The 21,429-nt window shown below is 39.0% G+C and overlaps 1 protein-coding gene across 1 annotated transcript; it reads left to right on the plus strand.

The window, feature by feature from the left end:
* The first annotated feature begins 460 nt into the window (after positions 1-460).
* On the plus strand, positions 461-21,147 carry itga2.2 (integrin, alpha 2 (CD49B, alpha 2 subunit of VLA-2 receptor), tandem duplicate 2). The gene is made up of 30 exons (XM_085368594.1): positions 461-506; positions 1,502-1,625; positions 3,228-3,337; positions 3,575-3,666; positions 4,584-4,698; positions 5,229-5,356; positions 6,375-6,523; positions 6,613-6,763; positions 7,186-7,351; positions 8,701-8,777; positions 9,018-9,156; positions 11,208-11,353; positions 11,436-11,579; positions 11,766-11,969; positions 12,053-12,183; positions 12,301-12,464; positions 12,901-13,052; positions 13,155-13,265; positions 13,609-13,694; positions 16,537-16,678; positions 16,914-16,994; positions 17,128-17,204; positions 17,293-17,376; positions 17,485-17,584; positions 17,676-17,786; positions 19,582-19,689; positions 20,009-20,122; positions 20,247-20,336; positions 20,639-20,755; positions 21,067-21,147. Exons 1-30 carry the CDS (start codon positions 461-463, stop codon positions 21,145-21,147), a joined length of 3,540 nt encoding a protein of 1,179 aa, XP_085224720.1.
* Positions 21,148-21,429: the final 282 nt, after the last annotated feature.

The following is a 21,429-nucleotide window of genomic DNA, read 5'->3' on the forward strand; positions in this document are numbered from 1 at the left end:
TGATTGATGATAATTGCTTTTTATTTGGCAGTGGATGATTTAAGTGTTGTTAGTCCACAAATAGCGAAGCCCTAGAATGATGATTAAAGGGGATTAAAATTAAGGGTGACGGGTGTGGGCTTGTTTGGAACACTCATATTTCCTTTCCTTATGTCTCGGAGATTTCATCTTCAAAGTAGTGGACTTTAAACTGGACTTTGAAATCTGCCTGAGGGACTGCTGTCTGCTCTTAACTTGGTTTCGAGTTATACAGAGCTATAGCTTGAGCACACCCCAGACTGTAAGTGGTCCAGTTCCTCTGAGTTTATTGCTCACTGTTTGACGGTACTTTCTGTGTGTACAGGTAAGCGGAAGACAGAGCCATATTTAGACTGTCCGGTGCGTCACCGCTGACTGCGCGCTGCGGACTGTTTTGACAAGTGCGGGACTTTATTTGTTATTAAATGGACTAACGGTGAGGATGGAGCACTTCTGGCGGAATACTGTCTTCACTTTAATTGTCATAAGTAAGTACCAAACTTCTGTTTTGGACTTTAAAGATGTTAACACATTTTTTTCGCCGCAACCCTTTCGAGGGTGATAAACAGCCAATCCTCGCTGGGAAAAGCGGCGATTTCATAGTTTTTCAGAAGATCTTTTTTTCCCCTAAGCTGTATCAGTTATTCGATGTATATTTGACTTCAGCTTCTGAACGGTTTTTGCGCATTTTGAACACATTGCAAAACGTGTGAATTTCACCGGATGATTAGCCAGGAGATTATTTTTAATGAGATTTCCAGCTTTTATTCGTCTCTTGTAGAAATAATATCATAGTCAAGGCTCTACGTTATGTGGATCATAGAGGAAATAACTAATATTTTCACATACTGCTCGCTATCGCTGCCCTCCAATGTGTGGCAGCTGTGGAGCAGAACATGACAGACATTTTTAATCCGGTCCTTATTTCTGTTCCTGTTTCAGTTGTTATTCATGGTTTTTGGGTTGTGCACGGGACGCAGCGAGCTGTTTTTGTGCTGCAGGTACACGGGCGTGGCAAGACACAAGACTGGTGAAGGTTTCGTGAATCCTCTACCTGCTGAGAAGGGAGAGAGGCAGGCTGAAAGCTGAGCTCTGCTCTGCCTGTATGGGCTTGTGGGTCTATTGCTGCACCAAATTATTCTACCTGAGGGGATTCAAATGGATGTGTTTGGGAATACAGCCATCTCTTTAGAAACAGACTGATCCGTTACAGCTTCTACTAACTCAAACTTCAACTCTTCGTGAAATGTATGAACTCTGAGTGTGTGAAGCTTCTTAATGGTCTGCCTTTCTCACTGAGTTAAGGGGATGCTTTTTTTAACAGAGCATGAGCCACAGATGCCTCAGATTGTTGCTGAAGATAAAACTGAAGCTGTATTACTTATAACCCTGTTCTGACATCAAATGCAATATGAAATGCAGATAGATATTTGTGTTGTCAGTTGTCACACTGTGATGTTAATTCCTCTTTCCCCTCCACCAGCTGACAGTATCTGGCAGGCACAGTCCTTCAACCTTGGTACTGCAGGTGCCAAGATCTTTAGCGGAACAGTAAAAGAAGAGTTTGGTTACACAGTCCAACAAGTGGAAAACAATCAAGGCAAATGGTATGAATTTCTGTCATCACATAAAAAAAACTTCTTGAATCAAAGAGGTTTCAGTGTCATCGCCATATTTTCTTGTCTTTAATGTTTTATAACAAAAACATTAAGCTGCTATAAGCCTTCAAGCGGTGTGCATATTACTTTGCAGTTTTCCTAGAAACAGCATTAAAAGTCGGGAGATAATGGCATTCACAGAGGACAGGTTTGAGGTCCTCGTTATTAGCCTGCACGCTACAACAGGCTCAATTTGGTGTTGCGCAAAAAGGTCGGACGTGCATCACAGAGTGGTTGGCTCCAAACTGACTTAAAAGCTTCAAACAATTGTACACTTGAGAAAAAAAATCCTGTTGTTGTACACAAACTTTAATATCTTTGAATCAGTGCGCGTGCAGTCACATCATGTTATTTTCAAACGAATCAAGTTGGAAACAACAGCCTGTAACTGCAAAGAGATGGAAATGGAAATGTTCAAGCCACTTACTGGCGCACAGACAAGTCTCCACATTGCTACGCTACCACCAAGTTGAAGCAAGTTTTCAAAGCAATACATTCCATTGCAAAAAATGTGGCCTAGTCATTATTCTATTGCAGCATCCAACAGTAGTTACAAAAGTCTTAACTATTAAGTCAACAGTTCACACATTTTTAGTTTTTAAGTGATGCGCATGGAAACTGCAGTGGCCTTAGCTGATTTCATTACATGCTTTAAAAAGGTGCACTTTATTGTTGTTAAACAGCTGTTGTTCATCTACAGTTCTCACACCACTCTTATAAGGGTTGTAGTGTGGAAACGCTGCCATTTCATTTCCCGTGGTATCACTACTGAGGTTGAGCATTTTCACAAAAACATGAACATGTAACTAAACATGTGCTGATATTACCTGTCACGTATAACAGCTGATAAATATTGAATAAGGTACAGACTTTTTTTTGTCCCAAAATGTTTAATTTTGCACGTTACTATACTGTTTGAAACCGTCTTCGCCAATTTTTATTATACATGTGTAACAGTAAAGTAGTAATAAAATTCATTACTGTTTAACATTAGTTAAACAGTAATAACAACTAGATGTATGACTGTTGTACACTCTGAGTCACCATTTGTCAGAGTAACTCACCGCCTGAAGGAGTGACCTATTTGCGTAACTTGGAAATACAGAATCTGATAAAGACTACTGATTGCACGGTGCATGGTAGTCCGCAAACTAAACAGGAGATACACACTATTACACATCATACCATATATGACAGAATGATGAGTGCCTCTTCCTGTGCCTTGTTGAACTCTAGATTTTGAGAAATGTCTAAGTAACAGCAAGAAAGAGCTGGATGTTGTGGGAATAAAGTACATGAAGTGGATATTTTCTGTTTTAACTTTGATGTTTGTTTTAAAGAATGAAATAATTGAATTATCCACATATGTTATTAAAAAGAGCAGAAAAACTCAGTGCTGCAAGTTCATAGCCTGATTAAAAGAAAATCAGTTTTCTGTATTTTACGTGAAAATGTTTGTGTTTTTGCGATTACCAAAATTTCCCATACGTAGGTAAAGCTTTAAGGATAACGCCAACAGTGCATGTTTTTTTGGGTTTTTCTTTTTCCTAGGCTCCTGGTTGGTGCTCCTTGGAGCGGTTACAGTCAAAACAGGAAGGGGGATATTTACAAATGTCCCATCACAGGATCTAAAAACAGCTGTGATAAGCTCAATCTTCAAGGTAAGGTTTTTGATGTTTGTTTCACAAATAAGAGGCTACCTTGCAGAGAAACACACAAGAAGTCATTCTGTCCTTTTTATGTTTCCAAATTCGTCAGACGTAACAGTTAAATCCAACAAAGTTGTAATAACTTCATATATTGAGCTTTTAGAAGCTTTTTCTTCAGGTTGTAGAAATTCTTGATGAGAACTGTAATCTGAACAGTAATCTAATGATGTCTTTGCCACTTTTTTACAGATTCTGTCAATGTTCCAGAGGTTAAAAATGTCAATGCCAACATGTCACTGGGTTTGACTCTTACTCGAACGCCTGGTGACAATGGTTTGACGGTATGTTTGTTTGAGTGTGTGCAACTTCACACAAAGGAAATAACACTATATCACTGAGCATAAGGAGAGCTATTTCCAGTCTATATGCTCAGTAATGTATTTTTATAACCACCTCCGTGACTAACACTTTCTATTCAGTTAGGCCTTTACAACACAACTCCTTATTCGTTACTTCATACATCACAGCTCTAATAAAGACCTTACCCTACACCATTTCCTTCCTATTTATAAGTTGGCACAAACTGTGTGTGACTCACTCCAGTGACAAAAAATATGGGTGGTCTCTTTAGGGAGCTAGACTAGAAAAGCAGAGCTGGTTGTTTAGATTGGATTGTTATGGAGTTGTTGTAGTATGTAGTATGTAGCCCATGCTAGATGAGCCTGTGATGAGCTGTGTACTGATATTTGAAGGTAAATATGACCCTTAGGAAACTGACAATACAAGTGATAATTAAGAATTTCACTTTGGTCTCTGGGTTGCAGCCAGAGACGGTTTGAGGATCTAAATTCAAGGTTCATGAGGAAGATATAGAGTGTCTATGAAAGTGCTTGAAAGTGGGACTTCCACAGTGATGTAAAAATAGCACCCATGATGAAAATTGTCCAGAAGTTTCTTGAATGAGAAACTGTCCAAAATGATCAAAGCATGATATAATATTTATTGTAGGTTCTTTAAATGGCAATATAAAGTGCCTTGAGCCGACTGTTGTTGTGATTTGGCACTGTTTAAATAAAACAGAATTGAAGTGATATCAACTGAGGGCATTAGTTGATATCACTTCACCTAATGTTGTGTTATATATATTGACAGGAAAAATGTTCATACACAAGATATCACTGGAAACCTTTAAAGATACTCATAACAACAAGCTTTCTTTAAACTTCCTTGTTTCTTCCTCTGTGGTTGGCTGATACAGACATGCGGTCCACTTTGGGGTCAGCAGTGTGGCACTCAAAACTTCTACCCAGGAGTATGTGCCAAATTGGATCCCGTCTTTCGGCCTCAACCTGCCTTTTCTCCAGCTGTCCAGAGTAAGATGTTTTAATATGCTGTGTATAGTTCATTATCTTTCTTGTAGTACTTGCCTTTTCATGCAGTATTCCCTCAATACTAACTAAAGGAAATACAGCCTTTTGTTAATCTATAGCTCTTTAATTACCAGTTTCAGATAGATCCCGGTGCTTCTGGAAAATCTGACAGAGATCTTACAAAACATTTTTAATTAATGACTAAGTTTGAAATATTTTTTTCTCCAGACAATGTTCTTCATTTTTCAAGTTCCTTCGTGTTTCATTGTTAGTCATATCTTTTGGTTACCTTCTGTTTTACTGTGAAGTTGTTTTTTTTTTTGTTTTCTTGTGGCCTTGTTGTGGTTTTGATTCCTGATTTTGTTTAAACTGTTGAAAGACACGAAAATATTAACAAATGGTGAAGTGCAACTAGGAGTTAAATATGACATATTATACCAAGCAAGTGTCAGAGCTCAAGGCTGTGGCTGAATGAATGATAAATAAATGCATTGCAAGAGCACAGTTTATTTAATTACTACTGACTTTTTCAGAGTGTGGAGGGCCAATGGACATTGTGATCGTTTTGGATGCCTCCAACAGCATTTTTCCTTGGGAACCCATTGTAGAATTCCTGAAAAATTTATTACCCGCTCTTGACATTGGACCCCAAAGTACACAGGTGACTATGCAACTAAAGCTGTAAGTCAATAGTTTTGACTTACAGCATTGGTAAAAAAGAAATTACATCCACTTTCAATTATAAGGTTTTACATCTCAGGACATAATATCCTTGTAAGAGTCTGGTAATGTCCTTACCAGAACGTAAAATTAGATAAATACAACCTCAAATTAACAAGAACAAATTACAGTTTACATGATGTAATAACTGAACAAAAACTAGGCCAAAATGCTGAAGCAGTGTGTGAAAATGTATATACAGACCATGAATCAGTAAGTTGACCACATATGACTTTATCAGTCTCTCACATCATCGTTTGAGGTTTGGCCCGTTCTTTTTTACAAGGTCACTTCAGTTTATTGAGGTTTGCAGCTTAGGATCATTGTCCTGTTGCATGATCAAATTTTGGCGAAGCTTTAGCTGTCAGACAGCTCATGTGGCTGCGAAACAAGCCCAAATAATCACCCCTACATCGCGGTGTCTGTGTCTAGTTGTACATAAACTTTAATATTTAGCACACTAACTGAGACCAGAATGTGAGATGGAGCTCTTGGTTTATTTTGCAGTTTTTCTGAGCATTGCAGGTTTGACCTTGGGTTGAATGTCAACTCCCAGATTGGCAGCTGTCTTGAAGGTTTTAGACAAGTGGATAATCTTTTCCTTTGTAGCCTGATGGATTTCAAATTGTTTAGCAATTTTAAACCTCCCCAGATTGGCCAGTAGTAATGTTTGCCTTTTAAAGATCATTCCTAATGTTTCCAAGAAAATTGCCAAAACTTCCTGTTCCTACTTACCCTCTTAATTTATATGGAAGCAGTTAGAGTATACTTTTTCCACACACAGGATTCAAACAGATTATTTTTTATAATGTCCTGATATGTAAATCCCTGTAATTGGAAAAGGGGACGCTTTCGTTTCCACATGACTGTAATTAGTCTTGTTTCTTTCTAGTTTTCCTGTTATCATTATTGCCACAGTCTGTAATTTGATGTAGAATTTTTTAACATTATTATGCCAGGTTGGCGTCATCCAGTATGCCGTGAACCCCAAATTTGAATTCAAACTGAATCAGTATCAGAACAACAAAGACGCTATTTCTGCAGCATCTAACATAAAGCAGATGTATGGGGAAATGACCAATACCTTCCAGGCAATTAAGTTTGCCAGGTTAGTTGATTTTTATCACATCAGAATCATGTATTTGTTTCATTTATCCATAAATAAATCCAATAACCTGCCTTGTCCTCTCCTTTCAGCACTGATGGTTTTAGTGCCCAAAACGGCGGCCGACCAAACGCTGCCAAAGTAATGGTGGTTGTCACTGATGGTGAATCACATGACTCATCTATGACAAAAGCAGTTATTGCCGATTGTGAGAAGAAGGGCATTACCCGCTTCGGTATTGCAGTAAGTGCTCATCTACCATTTACGCTGATTATTCATGAGTAAAAAGTATGATCATAACACTGAATTTCAGGTAACCAAGTCACATATTTAAGATAAATTTCCATGACTTGAATCATACGTATTATGTAATGGTGACATTTCCTCATTTTCTGCATTTAAGCATCCTTTGTTTTAAAGAACTGCTCACTTTATGTGCAAACTCTGACAAGTGTTTGAACTGCTAGCAAGTATAGAACCAGTTTTATAGCTCACCTTTCTAACAGTACTTGCTAACTGCACAGTACTGACCTGCATTAAATTCCTTTTCTGATAGTTTATATTTGCTCATTAATTTGCTGATTTGATTTGTTACTTAAACTTATATTTACTTTGTCCAATCTGGAAATGCTGTTTTGTTTTTTGTTTTTTTTAAATAATAATAGGTCTTGGGTTATTACACAAGAAATAACATCGACACAGAAAAGCTTATAAGTGAAATCAAATCCATCGCCAGTTCACCCACAGAGAAACATTTCTTTAACGTATCTGAAGAGGCAGTCCTCTATACTATCGCTGGAACTCTGGGCGACCGCATCTTCAGCATAGAAGGTACATAGAGGATTATGCCATTTCCCATCCCGTTGTTGTGTTTACTGTAACTATATGCAGAACATATAGTCTATGTGACAGTGGATGTACAGTGCCATGAAAAAGTATTTGCCCCCATCTTGATTGCTTGATTTTTGCATTTTGTCACTTAAAATGTTTCAGATTATTTCCTTTATTAAGAGGAAATGCTGCCCAAACCTGCCTAGCCTTGTCTGAAAGAGTAATTACCCCCTGAACCTAATAAGTAGTTGTCCAACCCTTGGCAGCAAGAACAGCAATGAAGCTTTGTGATACCTGTCAATGACTCACTTAAATCCCAGTGGAGGAATTTTGGCCTCCTCTTCTTATGAGCATTGTTTTATTTCAGGAATACTGGAGGGTTTTCAAGTCTGAACAGCCTGTTTGAGGTCATTCCAAAACATCTCAATTTGATTTGGAGGTGGACTCACTGGTGTGTTTCGGATCATTGTCCTGTATAATCAGCGCTTGAACTTCAGACCACGACCTAAAGGCCAAATATTCTCCTTTGGGATTTTCTTGTAGAGAGCAGAGTTCGCGGCTCCATCAATTATGGCAAGTCGTCCAGGTGATAAAACAGCAAAGCAGTCCCAGGCCATCATACTGCCACCAGCATGTTTGACTGTTGATATGATGTTCTTTTCATGAAATGCTGTTAGTTTTAGGGCAGATGTATGTAGCTGGACTCTGCTTTTTTTTTCTTCTAAAAGTCTGGGTGATTACCAAGATGTTTTTTGGCAAATTTGAGATGAGTCCTTGTGTTCTTTTTGGTCTTTTTCACCTTGGAACTGGATGCCATTTTTGCTCAGTTTCTTTCTTAATGTTAAATTGTGGACTCTGACCTTAACTGAGACAAGTGAGGCCTGCAGTTCTTTAGCTGTTATTCTGGGTTCTTTTGTGACCTCCTGGGTGAATCATTGGTGGACTCTTGCTGTGTCCCAAGGTTTTAGCAAACGCTTTGTAACTCTGTCCAGTGACTTTGTTTCTTATCTGTTCTTTAGATTGTGACATGATGAGTTACCATTTGATATCTTTTAGCCTAATAAACCTTTATTTTGTCAGACAGGTTCTGTTTAAGCAGTAATCAAAAAAATCATTTTTCTTTGTCCAGTGTGAAAATTTGTTTGATAATGTGAAACATTTACATGTGAGAAATATGCAGAAAACTAAGAAATCAGGAAGGAAGCAAATTCACTGCACTGTAGATTAATTTCATGACATGTCTTTTCTAACTTAAGATCTTAACATGTGAGTTTTCATTATCTTTATGTTACCGCTTGTTATGTTTGGGTTTTGATTCTGGTGTACACATAATGCTTTGTTCCCACAAGGCACTGGAAAAGGGGCAGACAGCTTCAAAATGGAGATGTCCCAAGTTGGATTCAGTGCTCACTATTCCAGCAAACAGGTACCCACCCAGCCAAAAAATGAATCAGATTAAAAAAGGGTAAAGGTTTGTCAGACATCTTTTTTCTTGCCTGCTAAGCTGTGGAAACATGTGCAAAACCACTTTAAGAATAGCTGGTTAAAGTGGTTAGTATTTGTATCCGATGGATCTGATCTGATTTATGTTATATGTGCATATTGGTCATGCAGTCATGTAGTGGTGTAGTGTTTGTTGCCTAGATTTTGATCTTCTCTCTTTAAGGATGTATTGATGCTCGGAGCAGTGGGAGCCTATGCCTGGAGCGGGACTGTCGTACATCAAACAGGGTCACAAGTACATATTCTCCCTCTTTCAGCCTTTGAAGATTCACTGCAAGACAAAAACCATAGTTCACTACTGGGTAGGCATTTAATTCTTTATTTATTGGAACAAATCTATAATACAGTTTGACTTTGTTAGATAACTGTTTGCATAAAACACTACAGGGATAGGTGTAATGGATGGCTATTAGTATTAATACCAATACGTTTACACTACAACTGCATGGCTTTGAAAGCCACATTGGAGGCCTATGAATTTATTACATATGAAGTTTTTATGTTTCACTCATTTCAGTCCAATCATTGTACTTTTCAGGGTAGAGCCTTTGTTAAGCAGCTTCGCACAAACCTGAATCATTCAAGCATAAAAAGGCATTTAACTCAAGGGATGAACCAGTACATATAGCAGATAACTTAGCAAACACTGAATTTTAAATTCTATCATTGCACACTTGTTACGTTCTAGGTCTAGGCGTGTCCTGAACGCAACAAAACATTGGCCCACCACACTCCACCCAAGCAAGAACACAAACAACAATCTCTTTTAAAATTCTAAGCAGCCATTTATTTGCTTCAGCAGTGAGCAGTGCCAAAAATAACAAACAAAACTCCCTAATGGTCCCTATGCTTTCTTACCCAAACTGAAAACCAAACAAAAGACAATTCCCTTACCTAACTCGCTACATGAAAAACAGGAGAAAACGTAATCAACAAAAATGGCTTCTCACGCCTACTAGGCTGCTGCAGTGAACAATATATACAAGGTGGGGGGGAAAAAAAATACTCAATTGCTACTTTACAACTCTATTTACAGCTATTTACAAAACTAAGACACCAACACCACAATGATCACAACCCAATGACAAACTGAAACACAGGGCTTAAATACATAGAGGGAGCAATCAGGGAATGGACAACAGGAGGGAAACACAGCTGGGGCAAATCAGAACTGACGAGACAAGGAAGCGTAAACTGAACACACTGAGATAAGACAGACCTTCAAAGTAAAACAGGAAACACATAACAGTCACGCCTAACACAACACACTGACAACATTGGATCGTAACACACTGTTGTTGCTCGCAGCGTATCACAAACAAACACATAATTTGTTCCAATTTCTTCAGTCAAATCCATTAAAGATGCCAAATATAGCACAGCTGGACATTAAATAATGGCAAAATAATACAATATTTTTGCAACAACGAGGTGATTTGCAAAGAGCTCTTAGCCTTTGTAAATCCAAAATTTGATCTCGTGTTTACAACGTCATAGACTGGCCCGGTATGAATTTGCTTTTTCAGTTGTATAACAAAATGAACTGTGAGACAGTGTGTTAAACGTGTGATGGCACCCCTAAGTGATAGCAATGAATATTTTAAAACAAACACCAAGATTCTCAGTTTTGCACTGTGGTTAATTCGGTTTCCGCTCTGAGAAGTGGCAACCTGATTCAAAAACATGTGGGGGCAAAAAAGGCACCTGGGCTGAGGTATGCCAAATTACACAAGAACTGGACCAGAAATGAGTGGCAACATGTCTTAAAGAGTGATGATTTAAATATACAGTGGAGATGAGGAGAGGGGTACAACTGTGAGTGTCTACAGCTGTAGAAGAAGGTGGTGGTTGTGTCAAGATTTGGGGATGCAGTTCTGCCAATAGTTTTGGGGCTCTCATCAAAATTGATGGCTTTGTGAACGCAGAAAAGATTTTGATCGAATAAGTCCTTGATTTAAAAAAAATTCCCCAGATGTTTTCCTTTAATTTTGAGCTTCTTGAGACAGCGGGGGAATGTACAAACTGCTCTCGAGTGATATCACCCTTATGAAATTTTATAGTGCTTGCTGAAGCAGGACACCTTTCTGTGCCATTGTTCTTATTCATAAATAGTTTAGTAAAATCATTCACAGCACTGCTACACCCAAAGTGCGCCTGACTAGAGGTCTGAACAGCCAGAATAACTGAGAGCACCATTGTTGTTGAATAAATGTAGAAGAGTAGTTATTAGCAGAATTAATTGAGGACTTGAGTAAATCTGTGTTATTGTTCTACATTCTGCCACTTACCGAGTAAGAATATGTAAAGAGTTTATCTGTCAGTTGGTGAATGTTGTCTTTATGTTACTTTCCAGGTTACTCTGTCACCACAATGCGTGTTGGACCCAACGAGTACTTTGTGGCTGGTGCACCTCGTTCAAACCACTCTGGACAAGTTATCGTCTACACTGTCGATGCTCAGAAGCAATCTCATATCATAGACTCGCAAAGAGGAAAACAGGTACTGATCTGATTCAAGATGAGTGATTCATGTGACGTGAAGTGTAAGGATCAGAGTTAACCGTTGTTAATTGGTTTCCCAGATTGGCTCATACTTTGGAAGCGTCTTGTGCTCTCTGGATGTAGACAAAGATGGGATGACAGACTTCCTGCTGGTTGGTGCGCCCATGTACATGAGTGAGCTAAAGAGAGAGCAAGGCAGAGTCTTCCTATTCTCTGTCACCAAGGTAAAATTAACCACTGACTACTATTTTAGTTCCATTTTGTGGTATGGATTTCCTGCACAACAGTGCAAAAGAGATTGATCGACATATGCAGACAGGAGCAGATATTCTGCTTCTTTTATAGATTTGTTTTTAATTTATATGTTTAGCTTCATCAGCTGCATACAATCTCCATCTTATCTTCTGAAGGGCATACTGAACGAGAAGGGATTCCTTAAGGGTCCACCCCCAACCATGGATGCACGTTTTGGGATGGCCATCTCTGCTATTCCTGACCTGGACCTAGATGGTTTCAACGATGTTGTAGTTGGAGCACCGCTGGAAGAGAAAGAAAAAGGTGTTATTTACATCTACAATGGAAAGAGGGACATGTCAGGTGTAGACTTCTCACAGGTACAGTACATATTACTAACATTTTTAATAACAATACCTTTTTACATAACATATGTGAACATAATGGGGTTTTCTCTTTTCAGAGAATTCTTGGCTTCAGCCTGGATCCTCAGCTGAAGTACTTTGGAAGGTCTCTAGATAGCTATAAAGATCTGAATGGTGATGAACTCCCTGATATCTCAGTGGGGGCCTATGGCAAGGTGGTGCAACTCTGGTGAGTTAAGCAAGTGCAACTCAGGGGAAATATTATGGTTTAATATTATGATTTTCTACACTGTGTCGCTTATATCAGTCCGTGTTTTTAGTCATTTCAAACTGAACTTTTTCTCAGGTCCCGTAAGGTGGCATCTGTGACAGTTAAAGCTTCTTTCAATCCTGATAAAATCAACATTTTCAACAAACCCTGCAACATTAATGGTCGCATGCTTTCATGCTTTGACACCAAACTGTGTTTCACCGCTGCATTTAGACCTGCAACGCCTGCTGGAACAGTCGGTAAATATATAATATGTACACATGTGCACTCCTTTTTAAAGTAATAGGCTTGAAGGATTTTATACCAGACTAACATAGAATTCAGACACTTATGCAGATGTTTATGACAGGGTTTTTTTGGGTTATTTTTAAACAAGCTTAGTCATAAATCATGATTTCAGATACAGACAAATCAAATAACAAAGGCAGAAGTTGTAGGTATTTGGGGACTGGCTCAGTCTGAGTCAGCCTTGTTGTTTCTCTTTTCAAACTGGGTGGTGGCTCTATGCTTACATTAATCAAAAAGACAAGTGCTGTAAGTAACAAGTTTATCATCTGATTCTCAACAGGAAAGCAAATCAGTCCATTTCCAGAAAGTCTGATCAAGATAATCCAAACACAAAAGATTGACTGCAGGGACAAAATGTGCCACACATAATTTTTGCTTTTTTTTCAGATATTACATACAATTTGACTCTGGATGCTGACTTGCTGTCTTCAAGAGTGACATCAAGAGGAATGTTTGTAAAAAATAATGAACGCCTTCTGAAAGATGTGAAACAAGTACCATCTACAGGCCTGTGTCAAGATTACAAAGTTTATGTTCAGGTAGTGGATTGTGGATATATTACACTACATTTTCCCCCAGAATAGGTGTGAATTATTTTGAAAAAGATCCCTTAATTTGTTCATACACTTTGTATTCAACAGGAGACACCAGACTTTGACAACTCCCTCAGTCTGAAAGTAGAAATTGAACAAGCGGATCCAAATGCGAACCCTGTCCTTGACAAATTTTCTGAAAATGCTTATCAGTTCTTTGTAAGTATTTGACACCCAGCACGTCCCTGATTCTAAGTTTATTATTATTATTTTTCCCCTCATGCTATGCCTACAGGAAACAAATCAAGTGACAGAAGACCTTATGACGAAGCTGTAAAGTTGTTTGTACAGTCATTTTAAATAACATGTTTTACCTGTGAGATGATTACTGGCTGGTTTCAGTAAGTCATGCTATGCTGTTATTTCCCAGCAGCATGATTAAAGCTCACCCAACTTACAGACATGTAATCATTTCCGTTTATGATGTCTGTTCTGTTGGAAATGCGGTTTTAGAAAAACGCTGCATCGTTTGGCTGAATTTGCTGCCGTGTCGTTGTTTTAGATCCCCTTCACCAAAGACTGCGGCTCTGATGAGGTGTGCAACAGTGATCTCGTGCTGAGTGTGAAGACAGATGCAAAGACATCCGGGTAAGAAACACTGAGCTGGACAAGGTAAAATATGCCATGTGCAGGGATCGTGACACCATGTGCTGTGAATATTTTTGTTTTTTGAGTTTTCAGGTAAAGATAGGACCAGTTTTGTTTTGTGAATCTACCTGATGTGTAATGGCAGCCACAAGATTGTGTGTGGCTGTGTTTTGTCTTTTTGTTTTGTTTTTTTACTATTTGTGTGATTGATAATTGTGAAAGGCCCTGAAAACAATACATCAATAAAACAAATTATATGTAATTGTGGGACCAAAATTTACAAACTGTGCATCAATTTTTGTTCAGTAACATTTATAGACATTTGTAGTTCTTTTTCCAAGCAGAGACGTCTCCTCCTACTGGCAATTAGAAAAAGTTCAGGTTTAAGGTACTTTGCATTTGCTCTGCCTTTTAAAACAGGTGGCTACATCCTTCTTTATATATGAAGCATTATTTCGCTATGATAATAATAAATCTTCAATAACTTATACAGCCCAACTAATTTATCAACAAGCCAGTGTTTGCAACCAGTATTAGCTATATGTTGATCTATTGGTATCAGCATTTATGAAGGCTGATAAATGAAAATGATCAAATTAAATAGGCAGTGGGAGAAGCGTCCTGCAAACATGCTTTGAGTCTTGATGTTGCAAAGTTTTTCCATGAGGGGAAAACTTCCCAGTGATAACACGTGTTTGTAATGCCACAAACTCTTAGCACAGTAATGAATAATTAGACATAACAAATGTTAGGCAAATATTTTATGGTTTATGGTGGACACATTGTAAAAAAGCAGAAATGTATTTTTATTATTATTTTTTCATTACTGTGCTATGATGGCTGTGGAGGAGATCAATATACAAGCTTTAAAATGTATGAAATTACAGTTTCAAAATGTATGTGTTTATTCACATTTTCCACATTTTGTCCCGCTGGCCGATTGAAGTCTTTGACAGGCCAGTTCTGGCCCCCAGACTTTATGTTTGACACCCTTACCCTACATGTTATAGTCCAATAATATTGCAATACCAACCAAAAAAAAAAGCACCTTTGTTTTTCTAACAGGGCTGAAATCTTGGCAAGTGTAAAGTAACTATGTGCACCATACAAGAAAGAAATGCTTTTAACTCTTAACAAACGTTACAAATGTTTCTGTTTTCTCTGTTTTACAAGTCTGCCTTCATTGCTTTATTGCACATATTAGAGCCCATAAAATTGCTGGATCAGACTCTGAAAAACATAAAAGATTTTGGCTCCTCGGTGTATTAACTCACATGAATACGTAGGAAGGACTTTATACACTCAACAAAAATATAAACGCAACACCTTTGTTACTGCTCCCATTCCCCATGGGATGGACGTAGAGACCTAAAATTCATTCCAGATACACAATATAACCATCCCTCCCAAACAGTGGTCACAAATCAGTCCAAATGTGTGGTAGTGGGCACATCTGCCATATTGAGATAATCCATCCCACCTCACAGGTGTGCCACATCAGGATGCTGATCTGACATCATGAGTAGTGCACAGGTGTACCTCAGACTGCCCACAACAAAAGGCCACCCTGGAATGTGCAGTTTTTTGCGCTATTGGGGGTCTGGGGACCCAGAACCGGTCAGTATCTGGTGTGACCACCATTTGCCTCATGCAGTGCAACACATCGTCGCATGGAGTCTATCAGATTGTCAATTGTGGCCTGTGGAATGTTGGTCCACTCCACTTCAATGGCTGTGCGAGGTTGTTGGATATTCGTGGGAACTGGTACACGCTGTCGTATACGCCGGTCAAGCACATCCCGAACATGCTCAATGGGTGACATGTCCGGTGAGTATGCTGGCCATGCAAGAACTGGGACATTCTCAGCTGCCATCTGCCCTGAACAATGTGAACCATGATTCATCCGTGAAGCGCACACCTCTCCAACGTGCCAGACGCCATCGAATGTGAGCATTTGCCCACACAAGTCTGTTACGGCGACGAGCTGGAGTCAGGTCAAGACCCCGATGAGGACGACGGGCATGCAGTTGAGCGTCCCTGAGACGGTTTCTGACAGTTTGTGCAGAAATTGTTTGGTTGTGCAAACCAATTGTTCCAGCAGCTGTCTGGGTGGCTGGTCTCAGACGATCTTGGAGGTGAACCTGCTGGATGTGGAGGTCCTGGGCTGGTGTGGTTACACGAGGTCTGCGGTTGTGAGGCCGGTTGGATGTGCTGCCATATTCTCTGAAACGCCCGTGGAGACGGCTTATGGTTGAGAAATGAACATTCAATGCACGGGCGACAGATCTGGTTGACATTCCTGCTGTCAGCATGCCAATTGCACGCTCCCTCATTGCTTGTGGCATCTGTGGCATTTTGCTGTGAGACAAAACTGCACATTCCAGGGTGGCCTTTTGTTGTGGGCAGTCTGAGGTACACCTGTGCACTACTCATGATGTCAGATCAGCATCCTGATGTGGCACACCTGTGAGGTGGGATGGATTATCTCAATATGGCAGATGTGCCCACTACCACACATTTGGACTGATTTGTGACCACTGTTTGGGAGGGATGGTTATATTGTGTATCTGGAATGAATTTTAGGTCTCTACGTCCATCCCATGGGGAATGGGAGCAAAAACAAAAGTGTTTTGTGCACTTGACTGATTGTTTCTCTTAATTTTAAGAAAGGCAACACAAAACTGTCTAAGGTGGTAATTAAGATTAGGTAAAAGAAATCACCCTTAATAGCAAGCAACTTTTAGGGAAATAAAGGGGTAAACAACTTTAAACTTTCCTTCTCATTCTGAAAAATACTCTTGCTGTTACATGAAGAAACATAATTTGATCTCTTGTGTTGCAGCTCAGCACCCATTCTGGTAAGCCCTAATAGCCGAGAGCTGTCATTTGAAGTTGTTGTGAAAAACAAAAAGGAGAATGCATACAACACGCAACTCGTGATAACTTTCGCCAAAAATCTCTACTACTCCTCCATCTTTCCTCTGGTAAGCATGCCTAATAAAAACTACTTATGTTTACATGATGCTAATGTGAAAAACAACATGCTCTTTGAGTAAACTTTTTCAAAAGAATTTGTTTCTTATTTTCTCTAAAGTGTATGAACAGCAATAAATAAAAATAAAAAGCAGAAAAAAATGAATATTAAAGCAAGAAAAAAGCCAGTGGAATAAAGCCACAGTCCATAATGTTGTGTACTCTGCTAAATCTATGCCTTTACAGACAGAGGATGTCAAATGCACATCACAAACAGAAAAAGTTATTTGCCATGTAGGATATCCAGTATTAAGAGAAAACCAAGAGGTAAGCACAAAACCCCATAAAGGAAAAAATAATAAATAACAAAATAAAGTTGTAAACGTTCTCTAATCTTTTTGCATATACATGTTTTTGTTTGTGAAATATTTGGAAAAAATATTGTGTTATTTCATTACAGGTGAAATTTCGCATAAATTTTGAATACAGTCTTGAGCAGCTGGAAGATAAAGCCATTCTAAAATTTGTGGCCAAGAGGTATACTGAATTATAAAGAAACTCAGCTCCAGTAATCAGCTTTATTAAAATTATTAGTGATTAATAATGTTGTCTCTTTCCTTTAAAGTGACAGCAAAGAAGAGATAGATACAGACAATGAAGTGGACTTCTCCTTTCCTGTTCAGTATGATACTGGGATTAGTTTATCCAAGTGAGTTTTCCTTACCTTAATATTACTTTTTCTCATTTAGTCTCAAAGCGTAAATCTGAAAGCTGATATTAATGTTAAAACATTCATTTCATGTACTTTTTATTCTAGGCACCCAAATATTAATTTCTTTGTGGCAGATGCAACCACTCCAGTGTTAACAGTGAAAACCTACGATGATATCGGCCCAGAGTATAACTTTAAAGCAGAGGTGCGATAAATAAATCAGTCTCATAAAATATCATCAGAATTCTTACCTTTATTTTAACAAATGTATCGTCTGTAATGCAATTTATTTACAGGTTTCTACAAGTTACCTACCCGTGAGCCTTCTGTATCTGACTATTAATCTGCCAATGACCAGTAAAGGTGGAAATCGGCTCCTGTACATCACCAGCGTGGAGGAACAAACAGTGAGTTCTCAGTTTCCAAAACCCAGGAACGTTCAAGAAGATTAAAAGCTGTTTATGTCATTATCTATTTGTTTTTTAAAAAGGAATGCAAAATTAGAGTGCCAAAAACTAAGTCCACTTGAGTACCGGTAGGTTGTAGAACCACCTTCAACATCTTGAAGTAATCATTTATATCAACATGAGAGACTTTATCAGTCTCTCGTGTTGATGTGGAGGAATTTTGGCCCACTCTTCTTTACAGTGTTGCTTCATTTCATTGAGGCTTGCAGGCATTCAGTTATGCACAGCTCTCTTAAGATCCTGCCACATTACTTGAGTTGTGTTGAGGTCTGGACTTCTTTTGGTTTTCAGCCATTCTGTTGGAATGGGAATCAATGTCCTGTTGCATGACCCAGTGTCAACCAAGCTTTTGCTGACAGATTCACATTAGACTCTGGAATACTTTGGTATACAAAAGAGTTCATCATCTTGTTTTTGTTTCTTTTTCATACAACATCTGCAACAAAATTGGCTCTTTCTGTTGCTCAGAAGTCAAATTTCTTTGTGAAACCGATGATGGCATTACTCAAGGTTGGCCAGCTTCCTCTTTCCCAGCCACAGATACTTGCAGATTTTATTTTTTCTTTGCGAAATTTCTCACCAATATCACTCAAATCAAGTTCATATATGTCTGCAAGTCTTACAAGCTCATCTTTCGTACAATGATCCAGAAAACCTTCACGTGGTGCTGCAACAAATTCCTGTATCCCTTCCGTGATTCAGCTTAAGGCCCACATAAACACTAATAAAGACAAAAGTCAGTGTTACTCCGGGTCACTTCAGGTCAATGTAACATGTCCCTTAAGTAAAGTAGAAGCACCCCCGTGTTGACCTACTCCAATAACCCTGGCCTTCATGCAGATTAGCTTTGGGCTATTTAAACACTCAACCTTGTTGGAGGCTTGACTGGTTTAGTATAGTATACTAAACCAGTCAAGCCTCCAACAAGCTAGTTACTCACAACTAACTGGTGCGGCAGTGGAGCCACACCAGCGCTCCACTGCTGGCAGATGAGACTTGCCAAACACTGTCACAATGTTTGAAATTGATTCACGCGCAGACCAGGTATCCTTGGTAAAGAGAAAATGCGTTTATTTACAGTGAGATACCAGGTGAGAATATATATACAGTGTGGCAGGGGAAAGGGTCCAGGGGGAAGCAGGGATTAATCCAATACACGCTCTCAGTGGGTTCCAAACACACACACGCTTGCTTGGGTCCAGGGCAGATCTATATACACACAGAGAAAGAAGTCCAGGTTAGGGATAGTTGCAAACTCTCAGGTTCGGGTTCAGAGGGGCTGATGGGTTAACAATCCAGCGAAGGATGACACAGGTCCGCCGTCATAAATAGTGCTCCAAATCAGCTGGGATCGGCTGCAGGTGTGACGGTGAGCACAGGTGCGTGGGCCAGGGGCGGGAGCCCGTAATGAGCACCGCCCCGGCAGAGGAGAGAAAGTGCAAAGGAAAAAAAACAAACAAAACATGTTGCCAAAAACAGATTCAGCCAGCGAGGCACGGGGACCATGACACACATAGGCCGAAAGGATGGAAGTGCAGAGCGAGTGGTCAAAGTTTAGAAATGAAAGAGTGTACGTTGTTTTCTGTTATGAATGTTTGTGTTTCTATTGGTTACCAAAGCTTTACTCCCAAATTTGTTTTTAACTATCAGGCAGCGTACAAATTCTTCAACTTTTACTGGATTCAAGTGTTATATCTGTACAATAAATGATAGAAGGCTTCTCCTCCTTCTGCAGGGAGGTTCAGTCAGCTGTCAACACAATCTAGTCAACCCTCTGAAGATCGGTGAGAACACTCAGACTGTGTCCTTCTCTGCGGAGAGCTTCAGAGGAATGGAGAAGCTGGTCAGTGAGATATTTATACAACTGTTGCTTTTAGCAGGAAGTTATGCACAATTCCAAATATGCACATCTGCACATGTGCACAGAAATCTTTTGACGCATAATATGGAAGAAAATAGTTTGTATGCAAAAGATGATGGTTTTGATGCACTACTTCTGTTTCATATTTCCTACATGAATAATAAAGCTATTCCTTTTTTTCTTTGTTTACATATAACCTTACAGTATATGCAGATTCCACCTTAAATAATATCACATTGCTTTTTTTTTTTTTTTTCTAATATTGAGTGTTGTTTCCTGATGTTTTTTTTTAAACTAACAGGACTGCAAGAGTGCAAACTGTGAATCTATAAAGTGCATCCTCAAAGACACTAAAGTTAAGAGCACCTACTTTGTGAACGTTAAAACGAGGATCTGGAACAGCACTTTTATTTCGGTAAATATCTTCACATCGATTTTAGAAAGATGGTCTGCTTTTATTATCATTACATTTCTTAAGTTATTGATTGTGGAATTAATCAGTTATATTAACACAATTCGTGTAATTTGTTTTATGTTAGGCCACCTATCAGACCGTTGAGCTGACCTCCAGTTTGGAAGTGAAGACCGACAAACCTGATCTGCTCATTATCACAAACAAACAGCTGACTGTAAGATTATATTTCAGTTTTTTACTTTGCTGCTTAAATCTGACTAACATGATGCTGTTTGCTTAAAAGAGCAGCTCAGTTACTCCAGCTGATGAGCATACTCAATTGTCCTGATCATTTTCACAATTTTGTATGCAAAGAGCAGTGTAAAGCACACGAGTGCTCTTATGTAAGAATATTTTATTCATTTATTTTTGTTTATTTTGTTAATCATGCCATTTCTGGTTTCATTTTAAACTATTACGCCTGGATTTGATGGAGACAGACAAGGCAATGATGTCACCTGTTCTCTTGCACTCTAGCTTGGGTTGAGAGTCAGCAAACCTGGAGAGACGGCCGATGTTCCAGTTGGCGTCATAGCTGGCAGTGTCATAGCTGGACTGTTTCTGTTGGCTCTGGCTGTTGCGCTGCTGTGGAAGGTATGTTTTTGTTTGTTTGCTTGCTTTTTGTTAAGATGTAGAGGAACAACAGTAGGATATGTAAAACTTAGGATGATGTACATTTGTAAAATGAGCATTTCATCTTTGCTGCACCCTGCTGCCATGAACAGATATGGATGATTTTAAAGAAATCTGCAGCTTTAAGTTTACTGATTCCAAGAGTTCCTCACCAATATGCTACATAGCACAGGGATATAAGAAAGAAAACAGTTAAAACTGGTAACTGGTCTTGTAAAAATCTGTGGAAGTATTCTTTTGGTTCACTTTTTCTGTCAAACTTTTCTTTCTAGTTTGGATTTTTCAAAAGAAAGTATCAGCAGCTTCAGATGGAAGATGCACAGCACAATGCGCAGGGCGATGAGGTGCTGTGAAGAGAAAACCCACAGCTTTCTCTTTCTTCTGGTACTTCTCATTAGTTCTTGTAAAGTGTGAATACACTGCAGCTCTGCCACTGGAAGCTAGGCATTTTACTGGAAACTGGAGCCTCAGTGTTACTGGGATTTAATGCTTTGCACACTTTACAGAGAATTATTATCAGTCTTTACTCTTTGTGGAGTATTTGCACTGACTTTGAAATGTATAGGTTAAAAACTGTATTTTTCATTTTTTATTTTTGCTAACATTGGCACCCTTTTGTACTGCAGTGATTTTGA

This window comes from Diplotaxodon limnothrissa, linkage group LG12 (genome assembly GCF_057381915.1).
Source record: "Diplotaxodon limnothrissa isolate DT_005_m linkage group LG12, D_limnothrissa_male_GT1.1, whole genome shotgun sequence".
NCBI classification, from domain to species: Eukaryota; Metazoa; Chordata; class Actinopteri; order Cichliformes; family Cichlidae; genus Diplotaxodon; species Diplotaxodon limnothrissa.

Excerpts from the sequence above, each read along its gene's own strand:
- itga2.2 (XM_085368594.1), top strand. The coding sequence starts at position 461 with ATGGAGCACTTCTGGCGGAATACTGTCTTCACTTTAATTGTCATAA. Across the intron at positions 3,667-4,583 it reads CTGGTGACAATGGTTTGACG|ACATGCGGTCCACTTTGGGG; the intron begins GTATGTTTGTTT and ends TGGCTGATACAG. Across the intron at positions 20,756-21,066 it reads CTGTTGCGCTGCTGTGGAAG|TTTGGATTTTTCAAAAGAAA; the intron begins GTATGTTTTTGT and ends TTTTCTTTCTAG.